The 15716-nt window shown below is 42.2% G+C and overlaps 1 protein-coding gene across 1 annotated transcript; it reads left to right on the top strand.

Moving 5' to 3' along the window:
• The first annotated feature begins 382 nt into the window (after nt 1-382).
• On the top strand, nt 383-13125 carry LOC131915984 (uncharacterized). Its single transcript, XM_059269289.1, has 3 exons — nt 383-626; nt 7373-8605; nt 11606-13125. The coding sequence occupies exons 2-3, from the start codon at nt 7394-7396 to the stop codon at nt 12920-12922; spliced, it is 2529 nt and encodes an 842-aa protein (XP_059125272.1). The 5' UTR covers nt 383-626; nt 7373-7393; the 3' UTR covers nt 12923-13125.
• The last annotated feature ends 2591 nt before the right edge of the window (nt 13126-15716 follow it).

Raw genomic sequence — 15716 nt, 5'->3', positions numbered from 1 at the left:
AAAGAAAATCAACAGGACAGCAGCAAGCGTGTGGGGTTACAGCAAGGTCTCCAACCATTGCACCCTGGGCTCCCTGGGTCTGAAAGTCAATACTGCCCGTCAGTAGATGCCATCATCTGAGCAGAGGGGCTTGAGATAGGAAGCAGAGTGGTCAGTGTCAGGGAGCGCTGACACGGGAGTTGGTTACCAAGGTACCCAAGCACTCAGGAAGCCCTGGAGTTCAACTCAGGCCACTTCAGCAGAGCTCCGCCTCCCGCTCTGAAGGAGGATGTGAAACCTATTCAGCTGATTTGTGTAAACCAGCCAGCTGGTTCAAAGACCAGAAACCAAACCCTTCCCTCACTGCAGCCTCTCTCTTTAGGGACCAGAGAGGCAGGATTCCGATCCAGGACATGAAGAGCACAGAACAAAGACTGTGAGCCGGATTTGGAAGGAAACCCAGGCAGATCAGCCTGTACTTACCAGCTGTTCTGATCTCCTGAAACACCAGAACTGGCACTCTGCATCCCATCTGGTTCCTGAACATCCCAGCTTAGAGGATTCCATAGAGAGCTACCCCAGTGACCTTGCTCCCAGAGAAAAGCTGACCTCTCAGAAGGTCCACTCACATCATCACTCAGAAGCAGGTATGTGAAGGATTTCTAAGTGCAGCTTGACTAAAAATTCTACTTACTTATGACATGGAAGGTGAACTCCTGGCACAAGGGTAGAGGAGCTTAAATTCTGCTTTATTTTGCTCAGGGATTGTTTACAGTAGGGCCCTTCTCTGTGTTTTGGACCATAGAGCACCCCAACTCACCATCAAGGCAGCAACAAACTTTTCTATCACCTGGGTCTGTTGCTCTTCTGATGAGAACTTAGACTTGGAGAAGGAGGGCAGGCTATGTGGCTAGATTTTTCAGAGTCAATGCTGTAACCTGTTTGGGGTGGGTTTTTGTTGTAACTGTTTGCTGTTTTTATTGTTTTTGTTTTGTCTGAGACTGGATCACTCTGGGTGTCTCTGGCTGGTCTAGAACATGAAAATCAGCCTGGCCTCCAATTCAAGGAGATCCATCGACCTCTGACTCCTAGGGCTGAGATTAAGGGTGTGTACCACCACACCCAGCTCTGCTGTAAGTGTTTTATTTACCCCATGGAGATAAACTTCTATGATCAGAACACCCACTGGTATCACCTGGTGTACAGTGAATCTGTGAGAAGCCGTGAGCTTTACCTGGACCACCTGTGGAATAGGAAGGTCTTTGGGTTGGGTTTGGAAGTGGAAGCTACTAAGTGGCGTTTTTTTTCTCTGGCTCAGATCAACTATTTTATCTGCACTGAGGAAACTATCTCTACAGCAGGACATAAACTCCTTCAATGATGACTTTACTGAGGTTGGGGTTTTCTAAACCCTTCAGAGAGTATGCTATGCTCAGTACTGACCTGGGGATCATGCAGAGGTATATGTAGCTTAAGTTTTCCTGCCTGACCCACAGTCAGGATAAATCTCTCTCACCTGCCAGTCCCACAGCCACTCACACCCAACCAAGTAAACACAGAGACTTACATTGGTTACAAACTGTATGGCCTTGGCAGGCTTCTTGCTAACTGTTCTTACAGCTTAAATTAATCCATTTCTATTAATCTATACCTTGCCACGTGGCTCGTGGCTTACCGGCATCTTCACATGCTGTTTGTCATCGTGGCAGCTGGCAGTGTCTCTCTGACTCAGCCTTCCTCTTCCCAGCTTTGTTCTCCTCCTTGTCCCGCCTACACTTCCTGCCTAGCCAATGACCAATCAGTGTTTTATTTATTGACTAATCAGCAACACATTTGCCATACAGACCATCCCACAGCAGGTATATACTATTTTTCTGTAATAAATCAGCACATAAATTTTTCTCTCAAACTTTCCATATGGCAGTCAAATAATGCCAGAATTTTTTTCTTTTTTTTTTTCAGATATTAACATTCTTTTTTTTTTGTCATTTAATTCTTTTTTGAGAATTTCATGCATGAACACTACATCCACCTCTCTCCAGGATCCCTCTCTCTTCATTGCAACTCTTCCGTCCCTTAATTAATGATCTATTCTTTAATTATTATCATAACACAAATATTCATATGTAATGGCAGGAACTTTACCCACATTCAAAAGTCCTTGATCTTTCCAGTGTATGTCAAGGCTAGGCTGGTTTTTATGCTTTGATGGAAATTCAGATTATACATGAAACAAGAACCGTATAGAGCCTGGCATAGGAAATCTATTCATGAATATCCTTCATTCGTATTAACTCCTTTGTTTATTGGGTGAAGTAAAACCACATTTGTTAAAGTTGACCAAATGGAAGATAATATCATTTTAGAATTCATTGAACACAATATAGCAGACCAAAGTGCACAACTGAGTAGTAAATTCTTCCTTACACTGTTGTACTAGGAGTGAGCATGCACTTGGGTCCCGCGTCAAATGGATTTCTTACGATTGGTGTCAATTGGAAGCTGCAAAGATGCTGCTCACAGAATCTGGCCACTTCCACTTTGTATGCTGCATTTTCCATTTGTCCCTAAGGGGCACTATCTCTCACCATTGAATCACTCAATGATCCCTTGATTGCCATCCATTCTTTCTCCCTCACTTCTGAACTTGAACTCTCATATCAGCCACAGGTCTACTAGTAGTTCTCAAGATGCACCACAGTACCTCATCTTTATCTCCACTCTCAAGCTCCTCTTTACTCCACCTCTTTTTCCATTTGCCCAGCCTACTCCACACATCATTCATTACCTGGCTTAGATATCACTTCCTTTGGAAAATCTTCCATGACAAATGAGACAGGACCATGGCTTTCATTCTGTGCTTTTCGGTGATCACATCGAAACCCTGGTTAGGGTGGTAGCATTTGTGAGACATGCCAAGTGGCACATTCAGAGAATCAGAGCCTCTGTCTGAATGTTTTGAATTTAGTAACAGGCCATTCCTAAAGAACAGCAACCATTTAGAGGTGAAGATGTTAAAAAAAAGTACTCACAAAGGTACTTTTGTTACCATGGTTCTGTAACATAACTTGAAACCAAGTTCAGTGATGTCTTCAGCATTTTCCCCACCTCAGGATTGCTTTGTCTGTCTGAGATCTTTTGTACTTTCAAACTGAACTTTAAGATTTTTTTTCTGTTTCTGTGAATGATGGCATTATAATTTTGTAGGAACTGCATTGAATCTGTGGATTGACTTTGTTAAGACAGCCATTTTCACAACATGAATTCTTGCAGTCTTTAGCATAAGAAGTGGTTTTTTTTAATCTTTTATTGTCTTCCTTTTTATTTTTTATTTTTTTGGAGGCTTTAAAGTTTTCATTATAGAGTGCTTTTCCTTCCTTGGTTAGTCTTATTCCCAGGTACGTAGTTGAGGAGAAAGGGTTGGCTAATATAAATGAGACTCATTCCCTGGTTTCTTCCTCGGCATATTTGCCATTAATATACATGAAGGCTACCAAGATTTGTATGTCAATTTTTAATTCTGTCACTTTGCTGAAAGTGATTTCAAGAGTTTTCTGGCAAAGTCTTTAGGGTCTCTTATGTATAGAAATATATTATCTTTGACATCTCCCTTTCCTAATTATATGTTTTTTGTTTGTTTTGGGTCTTATTTTCCTAGCTAAGGCTTCCTACTGAATTGGTAAGGTAGAGAAAGAGGAAATTCTTGTTTTGTTGCCGTGCTCAGTACATTGGCTTTAAGGTTTTCCCATTTGGTATAATGTTGGCTATAGGTTCTCCACATACAGCCTTTATTATGTTGAGATGTTTTTGCTCCATTTCCAATTTCTTCAGGACTCTACCATGAGTAGATGTTTGATTTTGTCAGATCCAAGGGTTCCTATGAGAATTGTCAACAGGCTGAGCTGTAAGTCCTTCCTCCAGGATCCTCTGCATATCCTTATCTCCTAAAGTCTACCTGATTCTCCTATGGGCATGAACATGAACTTAGAATCCAAGTGTGCCTAAACACCTGATATCTTCCTATTTTCTTATAAAAATATCATCATTTACCATCCAGATGTCATGTGTCTGGACCCGCTTTCTATAAGACTCATATGTTCAAATTTGGAATGCCCAAGACACAGAAACAGCTCTATTTTACTAGAATCAAGATGAGGAGACAAGAGACTTTATCTGCAGATGATGTATTGAAACCTTTATCTATAATATGACTATTAAACTCCACAGATGTTGGCCGTCTGTGGTAGGTTGAAAGAAAATGGTTCCCAAAGGGTGTGGCACTCCTAGGAAGTGTGGCCTTTTTGGAGTAAGTGTGGTCTTGCTGGAGGAAATGTGTCATTGTGGAGGCAGGCTTTAAGATCTTTTTCTCAAGCTTCACTCAGGGTGACAGTCAGTTGACTTCCTGTTGCCTACAAGATGTAGCACTCTCAACTCCAGCACCACATCTGCCTGCTTGCTGCCATAGTCCCCATCATGATGGTAATGGACTTAACCTCTGAAACTGTAACGACCCCCCCCCAATTAAATATTTTCTTTATAAGACTTGCCATGGTCATGGTGCCTCCTCACAACAATAGTAAACCCTGACTAAGACACAATCCATCCTACCTTTCCCTCACATGAGATGCTATAGGTAGAATTTTCTCATTTCTGGGGAGTTTGGGTCAGGGTTCTCTAGAAGAGCAGAACTGCTAGCATGAATCTTTATCTATTAAAGGGGGAATTTGTAGATTGGCTAACCACTGTGATCTGGCTAGTCCTACAGTAGATGTCTCCCGAAGGGAAGCCAAGAGTCCAGTAGTTACCAGGCAGTGATGGCACACATCTTTAATCCCAGCACTTGGGAGGCAAAGCCAGACAGATCTCTGTGAGTTCGAGGCTAGCCTGGTTTACAGAGAAAGATCCAGGACAGGTACCAAAACAACACAGAGTAACCCTGTCTTGAAAATACAAAAAAAAAAAAAATCCGGTAGTTATTCCAGCCATGAGGATGAATGTCAAAACTGGTCTTCAGTATACATTAGAATACCTAAGAAGTGGGTTCATATACCAGCAAAGACATGCCCCAGCAGCAGGATAGATGAACTTGCCAGAGAGAATGATGGCAAACAGGCAAAGAACAAAAGCTTCCTTCTTCCATGTACTTTTCTGTGGGCTACCACCAGAAGATGTAGCACAGATTTAAGGTGTATCTTCCCATCTCGAATTATCTAATCGAAAAATACACAGGTGTTCCCAGCTGCTTGGGTTTCAGTATATTCCAGATGTAGTCAAGTTGACAAGATGAGCCATCACATGGATATATGAAAAGACAAAACTACAACACTTAGCTGTTTCACTAACTAGTCTTCCAGTGGCTGTACCATTAGAGAAAAAAATATCAAAAGGTTTGAGAGGAGGGGTTCTCTGTATAACAGCCCTGGCTGCCCTGGAACTCATTCTGTAGACCAGGCTCACCTCAAACTCACAATACACATGCTGCTGCCTCCCAAGTGCTATATTAAAGGCATGTGCCACCACCACCCAGCTAATACCAAAAGTTCTTAATTGGCTGAGATTTTTAATCTATTTTAATCACCGAGTTTCATCATACCTTCTTCATACATGTACTCTGTACTCTGTACATACTTCATACATGTCAGTATACTCTGTCCTCATCTGTGACCCTCCCCCCTTAAGCCTCCATCTCCCCCTTCCTTCCAGCTGGTTCATTTTAATCCTCTAGCTACTCCTTGATTCTGCTTCCCTAATACATATAACCTCGTTGCTTGACTCCCTACCTCCCTTAATACCTCTTCAGCCTTTCATGATTCCCTTCTCAAGACTGGGATCTAACACAAGTACAGACACACATGCTTTTAAGATTAGGTTCAGCCTGTGAAAGAAAATGTGGGATACTTGTCTTGTTGTGGTCTGGATTCTCTTCTCTGAACAATGACTTCCAGTTATACTCACTTTTCTGAAAACATTATGGTTTCATTTTTCTTCCCAGCTACATACAATCTTATTGTGTCTATGTCATGTTTCCTTTGCCCATTCTGCTGTATACAGATATCTACACTAACTTGATTTCATGGATGTGCTAGCATCTCTGTGTTATGTTGACTAAGAGTTCTTCAGGTTGAATCAAATGGGATTTCTGGGCCAGCGCTCAACTTTCTTAAGAAAATTCATACTTATTTAGTAGTACCTGCACCACCTTCTAACAGTGAATGGTTCCTCTTCTCAACATTCTCATCAGCATTTGTTGTTGTTGTTGTTAATGTGTTTTGTGATGGTAGCTATTCTGACTTTGTTCAGATGGAATATCAAAGCAACTTTAATTTGCTCTTCTCTGATAGCTCAGGCTGTTGAAAACGTTTTCAAGTATTTATTGGCCATTTTGTTTAGTCTCTTCATGACTGTCTCTACAGCTCATTAGGGCACTAATTGACTGAATTACTTGAGTAATTTCAGGATTTCTTTTTTTCATTGTCAAAACATCCAGCCCTTCCTCCAGTTCTTACACCCTTTTTATCGTCTCTTCTGCATCACACTGAGCCTTGGAGGGGGTGATATAGACTTCCCATTGATGGCTGAACATTCAGCATCACTTATCCTCAACTCCTTGACCATTGTGACTTACTCTATAATACTCCTACTCACTATAAAGAGCAGCTTCCATGGCCAGTGTGGACAACAATACTAATTCACAGATGCAAACACAAACATTTAGATGGAAAATTGATGGGCATATCATGCCCATTTCACAAAACGACGCTGGCAGCTTCCCCCACCAGAACCTATGACCACCACAACCACGTGATTTTGATTGCCAAAACAAAAGGTTTTGAGTACCAAAGAGTGAAAGGAGTCTCTTAGATATCAAAGTCATAGGAGATATACCAAGGGTTCCTTCATCCTTAAGACCACTTCTTCTTAACATGAGCTGTACTCTCCAGTTGAATTTGAATAATTACCATTCATGTCAATTGTTAAAGTAAAACTGAAAACCTGAAACTCAATTTACATATCATAATATGTCCTTATTTGAAGAGACTGACAGAGCTTTGTACTTGGGTAACTTCTTTTGCAGACAAAGGTCTTGGTATCAGCCCAGCTGACCTCAAACATGAGATCCATAGCAGGACCTCCTTAGTGCAGGTGTTATAGGTTTGAATTTGATCTTGAAGAACTCAAAGTGCTCTAAAGAGGAAAATGGTCAAGGGTAAAGGAGTCTGAGTTGAGGCAAAATTTACATCCAGGCCAGAAGTAAATGAGGTTGAGTCCTGAGCTTTGATTAAAGAGGGAAGAATCCATTTGTAATGTGTGGCCATTACAGGGGCTCTGTTTCCCATTGGCTAGCTCTGTCTCAACTAATTCTTTGAACTTCCTGGTTCTTTCTTCCTTTTAGCACCATCAACTGCTCCCAGTCATGGGTCAGACTTCCTCTTCTACACCCCCTCAGAAGGAGGATCCTGTTTTGACCTCCAGCCTTGACTCCAATCTTCAGAATTTCAAGATGGAAACCAAAGTCCTGTCTCAGGAATTAACCACCTTGATTGGATCATACCTAGAGGATGGAAACCTTCGGGGAACAGTTTCTGCAATCAGAGATGCTCTGAGTGACATCGAGAAAGCCCCACTGAACATTGCAGTAATGGGGGAGACTGGGGCTGGAAAATCCAGTCTCATCAATGCCCTAAGGGGAGTGGGGCCTGATGAAGAGGGTGCGGCTGCTTCCACTGGAGTGACATGTACAACCACTGAGAGGACATCATACCCATACTCAAAGTTTCCCAGTGTGACACTATGGGACCTGCCTGGCATTGGGTCCACTGCCTTCCAACCACATGATTATCTAAAGAAAATCAAGTTTGAGGAGTATGATTTCTTCATCATTGTGTCTTCTGGACGCTTTAAACATAATGATGCAGAACTAGCCAAAGCCATTGTGCAAGTGAATAGGAGTTTCTATTTTGTACGAACCCACACAGATCATGATATAATGGTTCAAAAACAGTGTAGTCCTCAGAGATTTAATAGAGAGAATATCTTAAAGGAGATTCGAAATTCCATTTCAAGTATACTTAAGGAAGTTACCCAGCAGGAGCCTCCAGTCTTCTTAGTCTCTAACTTTGATGTGTCTGACTTTGACTTCCCAAAGCTGGAGACCACCCTTCTGAGGGAGCTCCCAGCCCACAAATGCCACATCTTCAAGCTCACTTTGCCAATTGTTGCTCATTCTACCATAGACCAGAAGAGGGATACACTGAAACAGAAGGTCTGGAAGGAATCAGTAATGCCAAGAGCATGGGCCACCATACCATTTATGGGCTTGACCAAAAATGACATAGAGAAGTTGGAAGAGGCTTTGAACCTCTGCAGATCTTCCTTTGGCCTGGATGAGGCATCCCTGGAGAACATTGCTGAGGATTTGCACGTGCCTCTGGAGGAACTCAAGGCGAACATTAAGTCTCCACATCTGTTTTCAGAAGAGCAGGGTAAACCACTAACAGTTAAACTATTAGAGTACATTAGCCATCCTTACTTTTCAAAGGCTTTCCACTTGCAAAATTACTTCATTGACACTGTGGCAAATGATGTTAAAATTCTCCTTAGCAAAGAAGAGCTTTTTATGGAGAAGGTAAGTTCAATTCAATTCTAACACCTCTCATATTGGGAGGAGTCAATGGGGAAAAATAGGGTTTTCACAGTTATTCCAGGAAGTACCTTGCTATCTCACTTTGTTGAAATGACTCTGATGAATTTTATCAAATCCATTTTCTGCACCTGGTGAGATCTTATGGTCTCTCTGATTGAGACTGTTACATGATGCACTCTTAAGGCTTTTCATTATAAATTGTCTCATTGCTGTATTTTTATTTCCTTTGTTTTTAAGAAGTATTTCCATTAGATGGAATCCTCCTTGTCAGTCTGCTTTTGTTTCCTTCGCTTTGGGGACTCTATGTGGAAAAATCTGATGAAGTTTTTCATACTCGTTTCCCTTTAGGAGCTTCAAATTTTTCATCTTATATTAAGCTCTTTGGCCCATTTAGAGCTGGTTTTTGTATAGGGTGAAGGATAAAGGTCAAGTTTTAGTTTTGCCTGGAGTCCAGTTTGCCCAGTTCCATCTGTCAACATGTGTCCTTTGTGCAGTATTAGTTTTTGAAGACTTACTGAGATGTTGATTGACTGTGGAGGCACTCAGTTGGCTGTATATGTTTGGAGACATCTGGGTCCTCTCTTCTGGTCAGTTGGTTTGACTATGGGCCTGTTTTCATGCCACTGCCATACTCTTTACTGTGCCTCTGTACTATGCCTTGAAATCAGATATTATGATGCCTCCTAGCCCTGTTCTTTTTGATCCAAATTGTTTGGGCTATTTGCAATCTTTTGTGTTTCCATGTGAATTTTATAATTCCAGTCTAGTTCTATTTTAAATGACACTGATATTATAGATGAGATTGTGTTGTATCTGTAGACCACTATGTGAAGTAAGGACACTTAGACAACATTAATGTTTATAAGCTATAGACATGGGAATCTTAGCATCTTTTGTAGCTTTCTTTGAGATTTCTTTCATCAGTGTCTTGTGAACATCCATCCAATGCTTTCCATTTCCTTGGTAAATTATTAAAATTTAGTTGCTTCCTTCCTTTACTTTACTTTCCTTCCTTCTATCTTTTCTTCCTTTTGTTTCTTCCTTCCTTCTCTCCTTTTTTCCTGGCTTCCTATCTGCTGTATGTGTGTGTAACTGTGTCTATTAAAAATGGACTTTCAAGGTCTTTCACAGTGTCACACTTCTGACTTTCTAAAACAAATCTTATGTTTTCGTTCTAATTTCATTCATCAGTATTCTCTTGGATCTCGTTGAGTTTTTGTTATTATTATATTCTAGGTTCATCTACAACATGGTGGGTTATAGTACGGCATTTCCACACAAGTGTGCCATTATACACTCTCATTCATTCTTCTGTGTTCTTGGTCATTCTTCTGTGTCTGATCTTTACCCTGTCTCTCCTGCCTTAAGAATGACTCTCTCTCTCTCTCTCTCTCTCTCTCTCTCTCTCTCTCTCTCTCTCTCTTCCTGTGTTTCCTCTCTGTTCCTGCTCTGCTCCTGCCCTCTTCCTTTCTCTCCAGGCCTGGTTTCTTTCTAATAAAGCTCTTTCAAACTCTGGGAAAAAAAAAGAATTAACTCTCTTTCAGAGAAGGGGTTTGATGGGAATACATTTATTCAGGGTTCTTAACTTTAAAAAAATAAGGACACATTTTTTTTAGTGTCTTCTTTAATGTCTCTTTCTTCCTTCCTTCCTTTTTTCCTTCCTTCCTATCTCTCTCTCCTTCCTTCATTCCTCTCTCCTTGTCTCTTTCTCCTTCCTTCCTTTTTCCTTCCTTCCTTTCTTCTTTTTTTCGTTCATTCTTTTTTTCTTCCTCTCTCTCTTTCTGTATCCAGTTGGGATTTTTTATTTTTGTTGGTTATTTGGTTGAGGTTTACAGGGACACATGGGGATTTGCTTACCACTGAGACCATCCCCTACCTCCCCTGTTGAAAAATGAGGGATAACATTGATGCATATCTCCTTTCAAATGATTTTTTTATTTATCTATTTTTAAGTTTTCAAACAAGCACATGCTGCATGTTAAGAATACACCTATTAAGCCGGGGGGTGGTGGCGCACGCCTTTAATCCCAGCACTCGGGAGGCAGAGCCAGGCAGATCTCTGTGAGTTCGAGGCCAGCCTGGGCTACCAAGTGAGTTCCAGGAAAGGCGCAAAGCTACACAGAGAAACCCTGTCTCGAAAAACCAAAAAAAAAAAAAAAAAAAAAGAAGAAGAAGAAGAATACACCTATTAGTCCCTTTGTCCCTAGGAAACAGTTTCACTTCCAATTTCATATCATATATATGTATATAATTTATGTACCTACATTAAATCTAAACCCCATGAATTAGAAATCATATTTGTCTTTCTGAGACTGGCCTAACTGATTTAATAGGATTATCTCCAGTTTCATCCACTTTCCTACAAATGACATAATTTGTCTTCTTTAAGTAAAACAAAGGCCATTACGCACAGATAGTAATGTGTCCAACCCTCTGTGGGACATGGAATGAATCTTATCCACTCCCCACTGCATGTCCCTTTTCCCTTTATTCACAGACTTCACAAGGGAAACTAGAATGACTGTGCTAAGAGACCAGAGGTCATGAGGGCTAAGAAGCAATGCTTGAAAGCATTCACATGAGGTAGAGAGCCTTTCCATGAGAGATGTTGTTTGAGGTTTTTGATATACTGATCTATGCCCTTAGGGTTTTTACAATGTATTGGGTATTAATTTTAAAAAGAGTAAACAGAATTTAAAAAATTTTTAAATAAGAAATAAACACCAGGGTAGGAGACTGTGTAGAATAAATGGACCTCGAATTGGACAGCAAAGAAAAAGGGAAGCCGTGGGAGAAGTAGAGCCTGAGCAAGAAGGCACTGAACACGCAGGCCAGAAATCTAGCCAGCAGCCAGGAACAGAGGGGAAGGCACTTCTGCCTTTAAAGAAACAGAAGATGAAGTCCTGCTTTACTATAGCACAAATCCTAGGTCCTCCTCTGCTGTATAATAATCACAATGTCTTTCTCTTTTCCTTTATTCAGCCTCTTCTACTGCAAAGAGCTACAGGCAAGCCTTCCAGAACCTCTGCTCCAATGGCTCAGCTTTTGGCATCCAGCTTTGAAAACTTCTTTAAGAACTTCAAGAAGGAAAGCAAAATCCTCTCTGAGGAAACCATCACCTTGATTGAATCCCACCTGGAGAATATGAACCTTCCAGGAGCAGCTTCTGTGATCAGCGATGCTCTGAGAAACATCGACAGAGCCCCACTGAACATTGCGGTGACAGGAGACACAGGGGTGGGCAAATCCAGCTTTATCAATGCCCTGAGGGGAGTGTGGGATGAAGAAGAAGGTGCAGCCCCCACTGGGGTGGTAGAGACAACCATGAAGAGAACTCCATACCCACACCCAAAGCTTCCCACAGTGACAATCTGGGACCTGCCTGGCATTGGGTCCACCACCTTCCCACCACAAAACTACCTAACTGAAATGAAGTTTGGTGAGTATGACTTCTTCGTTATCATCTCGGCTACACGCTTCAAAGACACTGATGCACATCTGGCCAAAGCCATCGCCAAGATGAATACCAAGTTCTACTTTGTCCGCACCAAGATAGATCAAGATATAGGTAACGAAGTCAGGGGTAAACCTAAGACTTCCAATAGGGACTGTGTCTTAAAGAAAGTCAGAGAAAACTGTTCAAAGCATCTCCAGGAGACCCTCTCCAGTGAGCCTCCAGTCTTCTTGGTCTCTAACTTTGATAAGTCTGACTTTGACTTCCCGGAGCTGGAGAACACCTTACTGAGAGAGCTCCCAGCCCACAAGCGACACATCTTCATGATGTCCCTGCACAGTGTTACTGAGACTGCCATTGACCGGAAGAGGGATTTCCTGAAACAGAAGATCTGGCTGGAGGCCTTGAAGGCTGGAGCATGGGCTACCATTTCATTTGGGGGCTTGATCAGAGATAAAACACAAAAGGTAGAGGAGACCTTGGATCTCTACAGGTCTTACTTTGGGCTGGATGATGCCTCACTGGAGAATATTGCCAAGGATTTTAACGTGTCTGTGAATGAAATCAGGGCACACCTTAAGTCTCTCCATTTGCTAACAAGGACCAAAGACATGTCCTTGGAAGAAAAATTATTGAAATATATTGAATATATTTCCTCCGTTACTGGGGGGCCACTGGCCACAGGCCTTTACTTTAGAAAGACTTACTATTTGAAAAATCTCTTCATTGATACTGTGTCAAGTGATGCCAAGACTCTTCTCAATAAGGAGGAGTTTTTATCACAGAAGCTGGGGTCATGTGTGTCTGATGACCCAGAGTACTGGGAAGCAGCTATGGACCTATGAGGCATATACCTTCTGGCTGGCTTTGGGCACTGACTTACAGCCTACTTTGAAGTAGCAATCATTTTCAGTGAGAGACCAGAGGATTCACCATCCCTTTCCTCTTTCAGAGACAGACTGTCACTGTAGCAAGTGGAAGAAGAGTTATCAACCGTGTAAAAACACATGAGAAAGGCTGTCTCCCATTAAAATACCATGTATGAGAATACATAGTTTTATACATATGACTTACAATATCTTTGTCCAATTAAACTTGGATCTTTTGTCTCATGGAGATTCTCCAGGCATTGCCACACTCTCCTAAGATGAAGAACTTAGTTTCCTGCCTTGATGAATATCTTTTGGGGTTTATGAAGTACAGGAGGCTGGTTCCCAGCACACATCTCCACATGAAGTGGTATCTCCTGGACATGAGAAACACATGGTCGATAAGATTGTGACCATTGTTCATTCTCCCTCCAGGATGGACTCAAGAGACACATGGTAGATGGGACTGTGACCATTGTCCATGCTCCCTCCAGGAAGAGCTGGGTAGCACAGGGATGGGTGAACACATCTGCAGGTCCTCTCAATCCTTGAAAACAAGGACATTTTATTCCATATCCTTCATCAGTCAACCTGAATGAGTTCAAGCTTCAGGTTGTAGGCAATGCAAGTGCTAATTAAATTGTCTTTCCTTGTGGTATGATCACTCCAAAACACTACCTTACGGCTTCACGTCCAGTGGAGGTGTTGGTACTTTCCTTCACTTGAGAGGTCAGCATGTGGAGCTGTAGACAGCTTCTTTGTCCACAGCATCCTACTGAGAACTGGTATCACTTTTGGACATCTAATATCACTCTTTGCTAAAATTCCAGTATTGCTTTCTGTATGTATAGCTGCCCTTCTAGAAGGGGGGTAAAGAGTCGTGCATGGGATCCCATGTGCAGAAAGCAAGCATTCACATTTTAGCTCTGCTTTAGGGTTCTTCAGAGAACAGGAAACAAAATATCATGCCCACGTCTCCTTATAATTATATCTGGATCTATATAGTATTTGTATTCATTCCTTTTCTGTCACAGTGTCCTAAACACCTGACAGAAACTACTTAAGAGAAGAAAGTTTTAGTCTGCCTCACGTTTTGGAGCTCTGTCATATGGGAGGGGCCTGGTGAGAGAAAGAACTCGCTGTAGGAGAAGGCTGGGAGCGTGGTGGCAGAAAGAGCTAGGTAACAACAAGGGGCAGGAGTAACAAGTCCTGGCCTCGTGACCTAACCCTACCTCCTAAAGGCTCAGCCACATTCACAACTGTTACGCCATGCTGGGGACCATGTGTTTAACACAAGTGTGTGTAGTGGTCTTCAAACCACAGCACTGTCCTATCCATAACTTACCATGTCTCTCTCAGTGACAACTCTTATCAAGAAAAACACTTCATTAGGGCTAGCTTACAGTTCAGAGGTTTAATCCGTGTCATCATGGTGGGTGACATGCAGGCAGACATGATACTAGAGAAGGAGCTAAGAGTTCTGCACCTTGATCCAAAGGAGCAGAAGGAATCTGTGTCCCACACTGGGTATAACTTGAGAATAGGAGACCTCAGAGCCTGCCCGCCACAGTGACACACTTCCTCCAACAAAGACATACCTCCTAATAGTGCCACTGCCTAGGGGGGCCATTTATTTCAAACTACCACAGGTACCATCACCTGGACAAGGTGATATGTAAAATTAATTTCCTCTAGCCCTATAATTATCCTAACCCACTTTATACCAGTATATATACATATATATATAGTTACATAGTTATAGTTGCAATTGTACTTATTTGTAGATACAGTGTGAAAATGTGACTCAAATAAGCAATACCTAATTATCAAATCTAGATACAGTGTGAAAATGTGACTCAAATAAGCAATACATAATTATCAAATCTTGATGGCTCAACAGCTAAAAACACTGACTGCTCTTCCAGAGGACCTGGTTTTAATTCCCAGCATCCACATTGCAACTCATAACTGTCTGTAACACCAGCTCCAGGGGATCCTGGATCTGTCCTGTGGGATTGGGTGAGACTGCACCCTGCCATGAACTTCACTGATTACCATAGACTCCTATGGACTGGCTGCTAGCTAGGCACATTCCATACATCTGGATTGGAGGGGGTGGAGGGGGCTTCCCTCTTTTGCTCTTGGTGGTCACACAGAATACGGTGCCCTTTCCTCCTCCAAAACAAACCTGTCAGTAGGTTGAGGATTCATCCTCAGACCCACACAAGGCTCTTTCTTGATGGTGTTGCCTGGGTGACCACCCACTCCCTCCAAGAGACTGGTCCTTGGCCTCTCGTGATTCACAGAGACTCCTGGTATCTCGACTTTGGTTTATTACCACAGGGTGATAGGGTCTCCCTCTCCATTTTGACTGACTCACCTTTGGGATGTCTCCTCAAGAATCGCCAGTGGCTACAACAATAAGACATCAAATTTTCTAAGCTCATTCACTATAGTACCCAGGCTTGGCCTCTATATCCATTAGATAATCTAACAGCTTTCAGAATCCTAGCATTATTAAGGATCTCTACAACATTTATGAGCGCATAGGAAGAGATCCTTTGTGTCTATGCATTTTCCTTTCTCTGCTCCAAGCTCTCCCTGTATGCCTTCTGCTTACCATCCCACTGCCTCCTTGCTCTAAGTCCTCCGGCCCTCCCCTCTTCTGCTCCTAAAATTGAAACTCTGTCCTTTGACCCAGCCAATGAAGAACCTCTCCTCCTCCTCCTCCTCCTCCTCCTCCTCCTCCTCCTCCTCCTCCTCCTCCTCC

This window comes from Peromyscus eremicus, chromosome 8a, assembly GCF_949786415.1.
Source record: "Peromyscus eremicus chromosome 8a, PerEre_H2_v1, whole genome shotgun sequence".
NCBI classification, from domain to species: Eukaryota; Metazoa; Chordata; class Mammalia; order Rodentia; family Cricetidae; genus Peromyscus; species Peromyscus eremicus.
Note: the sequence above shows the minus strand (reverse complement) of the source record. Positions and strands in the feature narration are given on the sequence as shown.